At 43.9% G+C, this 15,629-nt stretch overlaps 1 protein-coding gene across 2 annotated transcripts; it reads left to right on the forward strand.

Annotated features, from left to right (window-relative positions):
• Positions 1 to 218: 218 nt before the first annotated feature.
• Positions 219 to 13,788, forward strand: LOC311261100 (somatomedin-B and thrombospondin type-1 domain-containing protein). 2 transcript variants are annotated; one of them, XM_084359493.1, is made up of 5 exons: positions 219 to 694; positions 8,974 to 9,159; positions 9,564 to 9,654; positions 11,622 to 11,780; positions 12,334 to 13,788. In XM_084359493.1, the coding sequence occupies exons 1-5, from the start codon at positions 445 to 447 to the stop codon at positions 12,437 to 12,439; spliced, it is 792 nt and encodes a 263-aa protein (XP_084215619.1). In that variant the 5' UTR covers positions 219 to 444; the 3' UTR covers positions 12,440 to 13,788. The 2 variants fall into 2 exon arrangements, with proteins under 2 accessions (XP_084215619.1, XP_084215620.1); XM_084359494.1 differs by having other exon boundaries at positions 8,977 to 9,159.
• Positions 13,789 to 15,629: the final 1,841 nt, after the last annotated feature.

Here is a 15,629-nt window from a genome sequence, read left to right on the forward strand (position 1 = left end):
GGTCCAACACCCCTTGAGGGAACAACAACATTTTGTAATAGCACTCACTTGTTTTGTTACAAATTGCGCAACCAAGCGAGCGAGAGAGAGAGAGAGAGAGAGAGAGAGAGAGGAGAGAGAGAGGGGGGAGAGGAGAGAGAGGGGGGAGAGGCTGGTACTGTACGTCTCTCCTGGTAACCAACAGTAGCTGTAAAGGGGCGGTGTCCGACAGACGGGTAGAGCAGAGCTGGTGCGCACACTGGCTCCACTTTTACGCATCGGTTATTCGTGTAGGTGCCAATGCCGAAGTTACCTCGGATTTGGATTTTGTTTAGAAAATACCACCTCCCTCTTTACAGAAGAATCCACTTTTAAGAAGAACCATCCGAAGTGACGCGTTCAGCAGCAGCAGCAGCAGCAGCAGCAGGAGTGTGTGGAGCAAGTGGACACAGAAAAGTTTCAGTCATGGGAGCGCGTGGATGGAGCTCAGCGCGCCTCGGGCTCGTCGTTTGTGGATATCTTGCGTTTTTCTGCGGGGAGATTTTTCCACGGGCCGAGGCGGGCTGCCGGGAGAGAGAGAGCCCGAACTGCTGCACCGGCCGGAACAACGAATGTTTTGAGTACACCAAGAGAAAAACAGTGTGCTACTGTGACACCTACTGTCAGAAGACCGGAGACTGCTGCGAGGACTACCAGCGTGTGTGCCAAATATCTGGTGAGTTGCTGGTTCTGTCCCCAATTTGGCATCAAGTGACTTCAGAAATTGTTGACTCTTTTCTTGAAAGTTCAAAATGACACAAACAAAAGACTCAAAGCTGTACTGTATGCTGATTCAGTGTTCTGTTCAGTGATGCCTGTTGTTCGTTGTTGTCCAGTTAGAGGCAGAGATGGCTGACAGTGAGGTGACACGGAGACAGTGAGACATACTACACATAGCTGTCTCTAGTGCGCCCATTAAGGCTGTTTGTTTAAAGTGACCAGACAGAGGTGCCCATTAGTAGGGGTACCTCCTGTCTTCATGGTGTATGTGTTTTTGAAGTTTGTAGGGCTGACCTTTGACCTGACCATGAAGTGGTTGGAAAGTGGACTGAGTGATCATAACAGTCACAAACCAGCATGTTGGCTTTCCCTTGAAAGAGTGAACTGCACTGCTGAAATCAGTAGATTGAGGTTATTTTTCCACTGAATCCCTAAAATGTGAGTGTGCCTCATCATCCTGCCTGCTGCTGCTGCTATATATGGACAAATGAGGGGATGGACACCATGGGAACAGACAGCCAAAGATGGTCAGGATTACTGACAGTGGAGCCGTGTCTGTGCGAGATGTGACAGAGGCAGCTCTTACAGTATGTTGAAACATCTCAAGTTCACCAGAGGAGTGACTATCTGTATAGATACACTCAGAGCGGGACCCTCGCCTTAAGTGCACGCTAACAAGCACCTGCAGGGTCTGTCCTCCGAGTCAAAGAGCACTTCAAATGCTGCAGCCATCCCTCTATTTAGGCACATTCAGTGTATACATAGTGAACCTTTGTTTGAGTGCTGCATCTGTGCTGTGATGTGAACAGGCTGCCTCGTCCGTTCTTGAGTCCATCACTGAAAAGTGTGTACAAAAGAGCTGCGATGGAGTACTTTTTATTTGACCTCACTGTTTACTGCAAAGATGGCTGAACCACCTGTTAATCACTGCAGCATGCTGTAGTCCTGCAGTTATTTTCAAAAGTCAGCGATGAAGTACGACTCACGATGACTCACGATTTTAGTGAGAATGATCATTTTTGCATTTCATTTTCCATTTTTTATTTTTTTATTTTTGCTGGGGTCTGTACCATCATGACTGCCTGTAATTTGGTCTGAGTGGTGTTATTATCATGCGGCCACAAAGTGAAGACTTTTCCAATTAATCTACAATTTAAACTGCATTATGTTAAATGGAGGAAGTGTTTGGCTGTAATGGCCCGAACACATAGGGCTAAAACATTCAAAAGCACCATTATAGTCCAGGTGATACATGCCAAATTTGAGCTGAAATGTGAACTTTTTCATAAAAGCATGAAACTTGGCGCACTTGTACAGTTTGGGGCCCCCGAGCCCAAAGGATCAAGCTTTTAAAACTCATCACAACATGCATCCAACAGACATGGTATTATTAAGTCTAGTCTAGGTTTTCAGATACTGTAATTTCCATCTCACATCATCAATTATTCGCCTGAACAGTTTATGATGTTGTCTGTAGCATCATTGTAATTCTTGACCATAGAAGCATAGAGGTAGCCTTTTCAGCATTATCATGTTTGGTTCTGGAGATGTGAGTACAATGAATAAACTCGGACATTAGACTATATTTACAACACATTGGATGAAATATTGCAGACTCAAACCTCAATTTGTGCTTTTTATCCACCAATCAGTCAAAGAGGCATGTAGAGACAGCATTTATCACCCAGCAGCCAGCTGAGTGCAGTCCAGGCATCACTTGATCCATCCCATGCGCCTGCCAAGCTGAAACTTCACAGAATAAGCTCAGTGTAGCACCTCAGGTCAGTGTTGAGTCATCACAGTACCGTTCAACAGCAGCTGGTCCCTCAGAGGTCAGCTAACGGCTGCCATGTGCATCGCTTCACTCACGTGTCAGACGGGGATTTTGGCACGGTGAGACCAGAATCACACAATGGTGAGATGCAGGTGTTACAGGTTGGATAATGTTTCACTGTCTGCTGAATAATAATGTGACAAGCCCAATAATCATACAAACCAGAATGATTTATTATCATGGTTGCAATGACCTATAAATGCTGTATGGATCAGTGAGTGTGGAGTGATGCTGAGAAAAGCACTGTGACATCCTCCCTCTGCAACCTGAGCATCTGTACAGTATAAACACAACACACGGCTCCATCAAAGCACCCCGATGTTTTCTCACCCACATTACACTCAGACTTTATCTGATCCTGATCCTGCAGCTCTGTAGCATCGAGGAGTCCGTCTGTGTACTGTCTGTCACAGTCTGTAATTTAGTCATGTCAGCTGTGGCCAAGCAGGGAGCTTGGAGTGGGTGACATCAGAGGAGAGACAGAAAAGACTGTTTGAGCCACAGTTACAAGTATTTCGAGCGTGATGCGATTCTCTCCAGAGATGTTCAAATGAAGCATCTGGCAGGAATTTTTGTTGGTTGTAAACAGTGTGGAGGATGTTCCTGTGCTCGTATGATTTATATTATTCAGTTAAGAGCTGTGGGAATTAACTTTAAACGAGTGAAGATAGTGTTGGAATGAAAATAAATCCTCCCTACAACACATACAGTCAAACAAATTAAGGGATGTGCCCAGCTCTTTGTGGCCTGCCAAGTATGAAATCTTTGTGCACCTGACTGGCAGAACGTGCCAAATACTGGGATGTTTTTTTTCAGTTTTTGTCTGGTATTCAAATTGGAAAAAAACGTGTTGGCTTTTCTGGTAACGACGACATTTAAGCTGAAAAATCCATCAAAATGGAAGAATTTGAGGGTAGACATGAGTTACTGAGGTGTACATTCATGCTTAGTCTTATATCCACAAGTTTGTTTAATAGTTCTTGAGGTTTTGGAGTTGATATACAGCAAGCTGACATCATTTGTCATCTAAACCACCCTGCATAGCTTGGCGATGAGTCTGGCTTCTAGCTGCAGGTCTTGATTCTCAGCTAGTATTTCCACATTAATATCTCATAGCAAAAACTAAGCTCAAGTACTTTTGGTTGCAAATAATTTTACAAAAGTAAAAACTGAAATTTTAATTTTTAATTTCCAATTCAGTCATGCTGGTGTCAGCCTCTTAGAAAGAGACCTTATTTTGAAACAGGGAGAAATGCATCATGGGGGAGGCACTGTGTTAGCGGTGCAAAAACCAACACTCCTCAGGTGCTCCAAGCTCCCAGTCTGGCCATAGTCAGCTAATGGGACCACTAGCTGCACGGCTAATTGAGCTAACTAGCTAATAGCAACTACTGTTTGGAGCAGTTAGCTGCCACTTAGCAACAAGTAAACATTCATGTTTATCAGGAAACTCAGTATCATCGAGAGTTGTGGCAGAGCAGCTGCAGGAAAACCAGAAAATATTTTCCTCGTCGAAGCCGCTGCTAACCCTCACCCTCAGTACGACAGTGGTGTTAAAGTGAACTACACTCTGAGACTGTAGGGGCGCCGACTTGCAAAATACTTGCATAATGTTGCTTTAATGAACTCGTGAATTTGCAGTAAAAACTCAGCAGCTGCTAGAGATTATCATGAAGTAATAAGGGAGTGTGCTTTAGAGCAAATCAGTAACGGTCAGTATGTCCATTCAGATATTTCTGAACTAATTATTACCCAATGATTAATAATATAGTATCTCCCAGTATATTCTGTGGCAACTCATCATTATTCTCGAGTCACAGTCATTCAGGAATTACTCATTAACGCTTCATTAATTATCAGGTAATTCCTGATTCATTCTCTACTCTTTCCCGTGTAACTACTGACATTTTTGTTAACTGTACTCTAAACTGTTACGCGTTTACATTTTTCACATTGCTATGCCGTCACTAATGCTTCATAAATACAGGATGTTACTGTTTAAAGCAGAAGAGGAGGAGGTCATTCAAAGAGAACTGGATACACCAATGAACATTTCAAATGAATCATACTGTATAGTATGTTCAGTGTTAGAAATCCAAGCGGGGAGTTGTCTTCTTCGGAAATGGTACATCAAATAATTTCCACTTCAGCCCGTAATTCTCTAATTGCTCATTCCTCCTCAGAGACTCTAGACATGAAACTGGCCCACAGGAGGATGGAGGGGGCAGCAGCTTTCCTCTCCCACTGTGGCGTCTGGTAGTTCTCACCTCAGCAGGAAGACATACTGTAACCTCAGATACCCCAGAGGCTGGCTCATCATTCCTCTGTCACTCCTGTAGGCGCTTCTGCTTCTCTGTCTTTCCTTAAGGGCGCGGTACACTGTCATGCCACAATGTTTGTTTCTTTCCACCTTCGTTCACTCCCTCCTCTTCTCCCTCGCGTCCCACGCGTTCCTTCTTCAACCTTTATGAGTGGTGGACGTGATATGATTCAGCTTGGCTGAAACGGGCCAGCTGCTGCAGTTTTTGGCACAAACAGCTTCCCGTCCAGTTTCTCCTGGTACTCACATAGCCGACTGCTCGTGGCGCGATAAATGCTCCTGTTGGCAAATTTGATGTCCTTCATCTGGCATCTTCATGAGCAAGAAACTCAAATGTTACGTTCCACATTGAACTTGAAGGATGTCAACAGTTTTGTAGGAACCATTTCTTCTGTAGAGAGTAGTCAGAGGGAAAACTGGAATTTCCAAAGTCACGAGCATTTGAATGTCATTCTTCAGTACATTCATGTTGTGGCAGAAATATCAGAGGTGGTTACCTGGACAATTTAAACATAAAACTATCTGCGTGGCAAGAAACCACCCGGTGATTAAAGAAAGTGTTCCTTCTAATTTAGCAACCCTTAAATGGAGCAACACTTTAAGAACAATCGCTTCACTTAGATACAAATACATTGTAAAGATATGATAACACACTAAACTAAAAGGATGAGCATGGTAAATAGCTGTTGTACAGGGATGTCACGCAGTGCAAACACTTCTTAGGTGCTGCCATTTTAACAGAAAATCTGCCTCAGCTGTGTTTGCAATGAATCCTTTTAATTAGTCGTTTTGACTGGCTCCTCTTTTCAAGGTGTCTACAGGAAACATTTATGCTCTAAGCTATTATTAGGACTCAGTCCCGTGTCCTTCACCCCTATTCACAGGCTTATGGTCCTCCCTTGTGTCGCCAAACATTTTAAGGCTTGTCTTGTGGGACCAAAGCCCAGCTCTCTACAAGGGAGGGAAGTTGAGTGGGAAGGTTTTGGGGTGCAGTGGTCCTCCAGAGCAGCTGGACATCTGGGTCCAATCAGAGAGGAGATGGGGGGTGGATGGAGGGGGTGGAAGAGTGAAAAGGAAGACCAGAAAAGGGAGACAGATGGGGGAGAAAGAACAAGAGAAAGTGATAAAGGGAGAAAAAGATAAAGCAGATTGGGTGGGCAGGTCTGATAACTCTTTTGTTATGAAACCCTTAAATGGAAGCAGAAACCTGTGAGAGTGCAGGAGAAAGCTAACTAATGCTAATGTGAAAAGCCAGATAGTACGCTTTTATCTGACTGTAACAAGTGTGAGTGGAGATTGGCAGACAAGTCGGGAGATAAAAGTGCTGTTGTTGGATACACACTCAGTGGTTCGGGTCAGTTAGTGGAATTTGTGTGACAGGAAACTGAGCTTCAACAACGTCCAAATAAACTCCCATTACTCTCATTTATAGCTGCAGTCCTTATTATTTCATCTCATGCGTGGTTCACCCTCTCTGCAGATATCTTTAATTTAACGCCCTTGACAACTATTTGCCTGGTGTGGTTTGATCAGATTTAACTGACACGAAACAAAGGAACTACCAGCAGTTCTGACTTGGAGCTTGAGCTAACTTCAGTAGATATCTCTGCAAAACAACAATTCGTACACATTCTGATGTCAAAACTGCTATTTATTCACAGTCTGTTGATGATTTTGGTTAATTTGAATGTTTTCAACTACCTTGTGCTCCAAAAGATTAGAAAACACAGATCTAAAGTCAGTGGCAGAGTGTCAGTGTCTCTGTATATCATAAAAGTCTTGTTTGAAGAGAGCTTACATTTTTAAAGCACTTGAAATCACAAAATAACAAAATATCAGCTGATTTAAAAGACAAAACATGCTGACAACGAGGGCCATTTGTTTCCTGTATTGGGGGTCAAAGGTCAGAGGTGGTGTCGTGCTCTCCAACTGGGGGACTTTCTCGTCAACAATGGAGGACAGGGGACAACGGTGGCTGTAAGCTCTGTGGGTCAGGCTGTGTCAGACTGTCAGCAGGGTTATCATGTGGGTGGTGGGACTGTCGCACTGGTGGTACCAGAAGCAGAGCAGGGGGACCACCACAGTTTGGTAATTACCTTCTGACCTCTGGTGGCTCGGGGCCAACAGGCTGAGACTTCCAGACAGGGGCCTCAGTCCTGTCCTGGTGGTGTGTGTGTCGATCAGAGGGGGGTAATAGCCCTGTTTCCCCCCTTTGGTGCGGGAACTCGCTGACTCTCCAGGTTTCATTGCACACCCTCAGCTGCCTTGCGTTTTCCCTCTATGACAGAGATAAACAGAAAATCTGCCCCTGCGAATGTCAGAGGACGGAGGAGAGGGAAGGAAAGGCGAGGAGTCAGGATAAGAAGAGGTGGAGGAGGCAAGGGTAGACAAGCTGATATGGTATCGGATTTGCTCACGCCCCTTAGTATTCTTTCAAGAAAGGTTCCCTCTACAAGTCTACACAGGGTAATGTGTATGTCTGTGTGTTTTAGGGTGATGACTGAAGGTGGAACAAGCCCAAGTAGGTGGGTTTAATCTGACAGAAATTGCTTTCGATGTGTGTGTGTGTGTGTCTGTGTGTGTGTGTGTGTGGTGATCTGGGAAAGGCGAGTGTCAGGTGGGCAGCACTAATGTGCAGGAATGCAGAGATTCCACAGTGGCTTTGTGGATCGGCTGTGTCACTGAGACAGCCCCCCGCCTCCGAAAGCCCAACAGGACCATGGGAATGAACCGAACAGGCGGCACCTTGAAAGCTCTCTCTCGCTCTTTCTCCTGTTCACACACACACAGATACTTATTCACTTGCAGCATTGTACTGTGGGGCGAGCGCATATTATAAAGACAGAGTTAGGTAGATTAGATGGCGAGGGAGGATTAGATTCAGTTATGGTATATTTATCCTCTCGCTCCCTATAATTTCGCCGAGAACATCTAAGAGCTTCACGCTGGGTGCACCTGCTCTCATTGTATTAAAACTAGTCTATCCTCTGCTTGTCTACAAAGAAGCTCCACACCAATATCAGGTTATTTAAACAAGGTATTTTGGTAATTATGTTTGTATTTATTAATTGAGTGTGTGTGAGCATTTGAGTCCCTCGCTCCTTATTTGTTTATGTTTATGGAGTGGGCACTTCCTCCTGAAAACAAAGCTGTTAAATGTCTGCCGCTATTAAATCTCCGAGTTGGACAAGGCTTGATTACTGCTGGAGACTCTTGGCTGTGATCAGAGCAGCCATCTAAGTAGTACAGCTTCCTCTTTGGCCTGATGTAATTGGCTAAATCTGCCTACTGAACGGGAAGCCTGATTGCTGCTGCTGCTGTGTTTATGTGGTGTGTGTGTGTGTTTAATTGTGGGGTAGAGCGAAACCAGAGGGAACAGGATGCAAAATTAGCTTCTTATTTAAATGGCCCCCACATTTGACCTGGGTCACAGACTTCCTGAGTCTGGGGTTTGGCTGATCTGACATTCGTGGATGGTAATGACCCAGTCACTTGTTGGCTGCCCACCTACCTATGTGCAGGGCAATGTCATGCAACTCTACATCTGGGTGTGTTGCAGCTCACACTTTCAGCCATGCAGTCAGGCATGATAGCAAAGATTAGAGGAAAGTTACAGCTACCTCTGGGGTAAAGATCAATTTGTCTGTCAGAATTATAGCATTTATTGTGAAAGCGCCACTGGAGAGTGCTTGAGTCTCTCAAAGATGTTTTTTTCTACATCCCTAAAGGCCTTTTAAATCGTCCGTAAAGGGACAGTTTACCCCAAAATCAAAAATACGTATCTTTCCTCTTACCTGTAGTGTTATTTGTCAATCTAGCATGCATCTAATCATAACAACACAGTAAACATTAATAGACAGCTCTGTAGCCACAACAAAACAGTCTTGATGGATGAGGTGAACTGTCCCTTTAAATTAAACTCATCTCACCTATCCAAATTGTTATTTTCTGTATGTAAAACTGAAAGAACCTAAAGTAACCTAAAAAAACAAAAAACAAAAACAGATATTTCATGTTTTTTGATGTCTTTGGACGTTTTCCTCCTAAAACCCTCAGCTGATCACTCTGTCTGCTTCCCTAGCAGCCATTGACTGTGTGGTGGGATCGTGGGGTCCATGGTCATCGTGCACATCTCCGTGTGGAGTTGGCAGCACAGAAAGGAGTCGCCAGGTATCTGTGCCCCCTAGAAATGGAGGCACGCCCTGTCCTGACCTCAAACAGCGACGAGGATGCTTTGGAAACAACGCCATATGCAGCACTGCGAAAGGTGAGCTTTTCCATACATGCCCCTGCACGCATGCATTTATGCAAGCACGCTCTCCTGCTCTGACCTCTGTTACATATTAATTTGGTGTTTCAGTATTCTCTGGGGTCCTTGTTAACACTTTTACTGTAAGTAAAACATCTGTTCTGCAGCCTTATCTATAGCTGCACTATTTCAAAAACGCAGAAACAGTTTTCCAAGTAGAAGGTTTCCAAGGACTTCACTTCACACCACTCTGATACATTTAGTCATTTTGAGTTGTGCAATCAGCAGACCACATGTTGGGTGTGTTTATACCTTCATTAATGTAACTAAAAAAGATGCTCTTCAGTGGGAACAAGAGCTCATCTGACATGATTGTTGCCTTTTTCATTTCCACCTTTTTCATCCCTGCACCCGACCTGCAGAGGTGGCAAAGATCCTGCCTGATTCTTTCAAGAGGAACTTCAAGGACCCTTGGAGGCGACCACACATGCTGATGAAGGAGGAGAAGGCCAGGTAGAGCCTCTATTAACACACCGCAAACAGACACACACGACTGCTCGCGACTGACTGACCCGGCCAGCCCTCTTTGTTTTTGTCTGTAGCTCCGGCTTTCATGTGCAGTCGATGCAGAGAGGGGGTAATTACAGCTGAAGTGTGTGGACCGGAGAATGATTGCATTTCCTGTATAGACATTGGGATTTTATAGCAACGAATGAGTTTCATTTAAAAAATGTCATCTATGCATTTTGACTGAAATATGTTCAAAAGCATATTTGATTCATAGATGTAATTAAAGCAACAATATGCTCTGATTTTATGCCAGCAATCATTTTATAAAAGAAAACGTTCAGATGTCAACTTGCTCATTGAGGCGTAAACCTCTTTTGTTCCAGCTCGAAAGCTTCGAAGCTGCATTTCTTCTCTGATGAATCTGGATTTTACTCAGTTACAAAGGTCACTTTCAGATCAACTTTGTGCTCCAAAAGATTAGACACTGCAGACCGAGGCCAAGGTTGCCATAGCACGCAGGGCCTTGAAATTGCTTTGACTTTGTAACATGAACGCCGTCATTGAATATTTTCATCATGAGCTGACCTTTACTGATAAGGCAGCGAAAATCCATGTAAAAGGTAAACTCTCCCTGCATGGATGTCATCTTTGATCTGAGCTGATTGCAGATGTTCTCAGAGGCGAAGAATATCAGAGACCAGGGAATAATATCATGGATGGTTTCCTGACAGCCCGCAGCATTTTACACTGATTAAAAAAGACATCGGATACTTTTATTTTGACTGAAATACAAAGCATCGGAGAATTGGAGGCACATTACTCATAAATGAGAGCAATTCAGCGTGGATGACAGAGTCAGGGTGATTTAACGCAGACATCTGGTGCCCTGTTATGTCGGCGGTGTAAAATGACCCTGGAAACGAGGGGTTAAGATGACATGAGATGGTGATTGGTAGTTGTCTTTGGTTCTCTAGTTGTACTGTAGGAGGTTGTGGAGGTTCAACACCTGTGCTATCTGCCAGGAAGATCAGGGACTTACAGGGGAAAGTAGGGAAATTGAGCAAAATGCATGTGTGCATAATGTCTTTGCATAATTTTGAAGTAATCCCAAAGACATATGCTAATGCGAACTGCTGATAGAATCCATCCAGCATCAGTGATTATGTTAATGATCCACTTTTCTCTACTCTCTCAACCATTTGCATGTTTGCCTTGAAAACGCAGGCTTCAAACGCAGGCATGAACACTCTGAATTAGACCTGAATAATGATATTTAAGATGTTACTGGTGGAAAAGGTCTTCAAGAAAAAAACGACAGCTTCATGTTTTCTTTGACAAACCGTCCCACTGGGGATGGTGTTTTTTCACAGCTGACTGAATCAGAGACAAAATAAATAGTGCAGAAGTTCAAAGTGCCTGCCAGAGAACACAGTGTGCACAAAAACAAGACGGTATTATTGTTTCCAGTGCACAGGGTGAGCTGTGTTGATACAAGGATACTGCAGGTGACCATGACACTGCTGGATCACCTTCAAATGGAGCAAATCTCTTATCGAGGCGTTTGATTTGTCTTTTGTCTCGTTATAGCTGTGATCAAGCACAGCTTGCTGGGTTGGATCACCACTTGGCTTTCATCAAACAGGCCACGGTGGATGTAGGGAGGAGGAGAGATGACTTATGTAGAGTGTCTAAATCTCTCTTGCCTCGCCGTGTCTTCGTCTGGATGTCTTCCATTTGTCTTTTCTGTTGTTGTTGATGCCGTTGTGCCATATTCCATATATAACAAACATCGTTGAGCTCTTGGCTTCAGAGCTGTATGAGCAGTTTCGTTCCCACAGGATTACATCTGCAGGTTTTTGATCCAAAAGTGTGTGATTGGACTTCTTGACCCATGTGTTTTTGTCTTGATTTAAGAATCAGATGTAAGTGAAATTGAGTTATTATTTCTCTTTCTTTCTCTCTCCTTGCAGTTACTGTGTGTACCTGCGGGTGAAACAGACCAGTGCAGCGTGTAAACTCAAACTGTGGAGTGCTCATCTGGTGAGAGAGAGGCTGGTCTGTGCAGAGTGTCAGAGTGATGCCATGTCAAAGTCAGACCGCTGTGGAGGTGATGGCCTAGAGAGCACCAGGTAAACCAAAGAATCAAAACCAAAGATGTGTTCACCCATTACACTCCTGACAGTGTATGAGTTGAAGGTAGTTGGCCTGTGTATAGCTTTTAATACAGCTCAGCCATCTGCAGACTGGGTGGAACAATATATTTTCCCCTGACAGCATCTACTAAGTCAAAGGCCATGAGCAAGGCACTTAATTGCCCTTAATATACTTTATGTCTAGGATGACACCTTCCCCAAAACCAGTGGTATAAAGCCAAGCAGTGCATATTCATTTGCTGTGTAAATGGAAAGTTCCAATGGACAGTCTCCTTTTCCCAGTCTTAAAACATAAAAAAGAAATACGCCCTATCATGCAATGTTAAAGAAAGTGAGAAAAACATTCCTGGATCCGTCCTTTATCCAAGTTTTGTGGAAAGCCTTCAGTTGTTTTTGTGTAATCCTGCAGACATACCAAACCAACTAACGGACAAGGGCTGAAAACATAATCTTCTTGACGGAGGTAAAAATAAACTTTTTCCATTTGGTCACTAACTGTTTCATGCCTGCTTGGTCCTTTTCTTCCCAGAACGTTCTGGGCAGCAGCTTCAGTCCCGGGCTGTCATGGTTCCTGGGTGCGAGAGTCGTCCGCTGAGGGCTGCCGGTGTCCTCCCTACTCTGTGCTCTTTGTGTGAGCCGACGTGTAAACTCCAGACATCCGTACGCGGGGACAAGATTTCCCTCAACACCTCCTGCTAACCGTGGAGAACCCTGCCAGCCAAGCCAGACCCCTCTGATCCAGATTACTGGATGGGTAACTCAAGGAGATCAGCAGCATCCTGCCACTTTTTCCTTTCACCTCATACTCTGTACTGTATACACTATTGCTAAGCACACAGAAATTCTTGCATTTATTTTCAGATTTTACAGCCACGTTATGTACTTATTCTCCTCCAAAGCACAGCAACATCTATATGCCTTTTTACCTCTGAATCTTTGCTATCTACCTCCATCAATGCAAGTGCATTTGTTAATGCATAATGTATAAATATAGAAATATATTATTTTGCTTTATACATTTTCTACTTTTGATTGTTTATGTGTTATGTATATGTGTTGTCTATATAGCTACACTTATTTGTATCCAACAGTTTAAACACCAAACAGCAGTTGCTGCACCTAGTTTGAGCCCCAATCCAAAGGGTCCTAAATCACCTGCAGGTTGGAGAAGCTGAAAACTGGTTCATCCAAATTGTATCCACTGCTAGAATCCTTGAGTCAATATATCTGTGTTTTACAGTTTTGTCCCTGTTACTATTCCCTTTGAACGAAAGCATTTATACCAGCAAGTCAAGTTGAATATCAGGTATTAATTCTCAGGTGCTGAGATTTGTGTCTTTGTCTCCCATCAAGCTTCCTCTTTCACGTCTGCCTCTTCTGATGGTCGGTCACTGATGTTTTTAGTAGTTTAAAGTGACTCATAGCTGACATCGGTCACATCTGTTTAGACCCTAATATTGTTGGAGAGGAAAAAGAGCCATTTAAGAGAATTTCACAGTGGTTCTCTCTGTCCTCTGTGTCCAAGACTGAAAAAGAATTGCTTCATAGCTTGTTTTCTCTCACTCCCACTCCTGCTCGGAGACCCTGCTAACCTCACAAGGGAGTTTTTTTATCTGCAAATTATCATCTAATATAACTATCACATGCAGTCATGCCCATGATACTCCCATTTTATTAACAGAGTCTCCTCCCAGCACTCCCCACAGCTCCTTCATCTGCACTTGTTGCCTCCACAGCCTTGGTGAGTCAGTGAACTGGCTCGGTACGCCTTCCCACATCTCCTGTAGTGCTGGTTTAAGAGGAGGACCAGCGTAGTCTCAGTAAAGGGCTTTTCTCTCTGGAAAGCTGTGACTTTCTCTTTCTCTCCCACGTCTGCGTCTGTGTTTGTGTGTTTATTTATTATAAAACAAGTGATGATTTTATTAGTGCAGCACAGCATACTCTGTACACTGTCCATTAGTGAAAATAAACAACTATACTGTCATTTGTCCACCTCTTGTCATATTTTCTAATGTGGGTGTTTCATTGCGTCATTGGCATCCAGATAACCAACATTTACACAGACCGCCATTAGCATTTCTGACCTGTACCCTCTGCAATCACTACCATGAGCACTGTTAAGTATATGCCTCAGTTTGACCAGTGATTACATGCAGCGCTTCGCAGTTAAAAGAAGAGCGCTGTTGAATGTAAGTACCGTAATGCAAACACGCACCAATCAACACATTTTTGTTGCATTCTTGACATTTTTTTCCCTTTGGTGTCAACGGGATGACGACAAGTAAAACGGCAACTAATGTGTATAATCATGTTTTTGTGCTACGTTCTCCTACAATTTGTGGTTTGTTTCTGTGACGTAACTGAAAGAGATGATGTGTGGACAACTTACATCACCTGAAAACACATCTGTCGCATTTCTTTCCGAGGGTTTTTACAGCAGCTCTGGACAGAGAAGCCTCCTCCTTCATGTGATATACGGACTAGTTAAGTGAACATGGAGGAGGGGGTGTCTAAACCTTGACTCTGACCCAGAGAGTTGTTTATAAAGCCGTTGCTCGTTGTCCTTGCTGACAGTTTTAAACCACAATGTCAGAACCTTCTAATGTTTTCCAGATTATCTTTCCTTCCTGATAAATCCATGTTATTACTTATTAATCAGTCTATTTACTGTACAGCTTAGGCCTTCATTACAACAGATGTGTAAACAGGTAGGTAATGAGACTAAACAGAGGAAAAGTGAGGTGAAGAACAATTTAGGATGGATTTGACGATGTAAGCCTTCTATGTGTCACCTATTTAGGGCTTTGAGTTGATAAATATTGAAAGCCACTTACTCTCTTTATAAACCAGGAGCATGTTTTGTTCAAAAAATGGAAAATTATCATTAAAGACAACAAATCAACACTTATTAGTCCTTTGAGAGGGATTCATACTCCTGGCTTCTTTCATGTGTTTCATCTCAGTGGCACTTGATTTTACCTCCTCCATTAATCTCTCCAGCTCTCCCCTTTCTCTGCACTCCTCCCTCCCTCTCACCAGCTCCCTACCAAACTCCCCTCCGTCAGCACAACTCTTTATTTTCTCTTACTACAACAGTGGCAATAGAGTGCTGTCAGCCTGACAGTCCATCCCTTCTGAAGCAGGCTTTGCCCCCCTGGCTGCCCTGCCTCTGCTGCTAACCCGCTTTCCAAAGGGCAGGAAGGCCCGTCTCTGGCCCAGTGCCTGATGGGCTCCGACAGCAGTGTGTTCTGGGATTACGCCCGCTGAAAAGGGGGGCATTCCAGCACCGGCGGCCTTTGTCACAGCACGGCCACTGTTTGCTTTTGACAAGACAGCTGTTCAAAGCCCTCCCGGCCCCCACGGATGGAGTTAAGGGACAGGACCCAGTGGTGACTTCCGTTTGATGGTGGTGTCGGTGCCACCTCCACCTGAGGTCGCTTCAGCAGTATATTTATCCCTAGTTTGTGCACCTCTTACACACTTATATTTGAGTCACAGAAGCAACATTTCTATCCTGCAGCTTGAAAAATGTTCACTTCTTCGAGGTGCATCTCCTTTCCTTGACCAAAACAAAAATGGCAACTGCTCAGGCAAGGTGAAACTAATTATTTGTGTATGTGCATTAGGCCTACCGCAATTACCTGACACTCAAACTGTTTTCATCTATGTTGTTGGAGCTACACATGATCTGCCCTGTACACACACACACATTTGCAGCTTGAACACAATCCAATGCATCAATTTACTCCTCCACACTTGAAATACGTTTGAGGAGATACACAACTCTTACTCTGCCTAGTATTGAGAGGGTTTGGTTCTGCAACT

The sequence above is a fragment of the Pagrus pagrus genome (assembly GCF_965226575.1).
Source record: "Pagrus pagrus genome assembly, chromosome: 8".
NCBI classification, from domain to species: Eukaryota; Metazoa; Chordata; class Actinopteri; order Spariformes; family Sparidae; genus Pagrus; species Pagrus pagrus.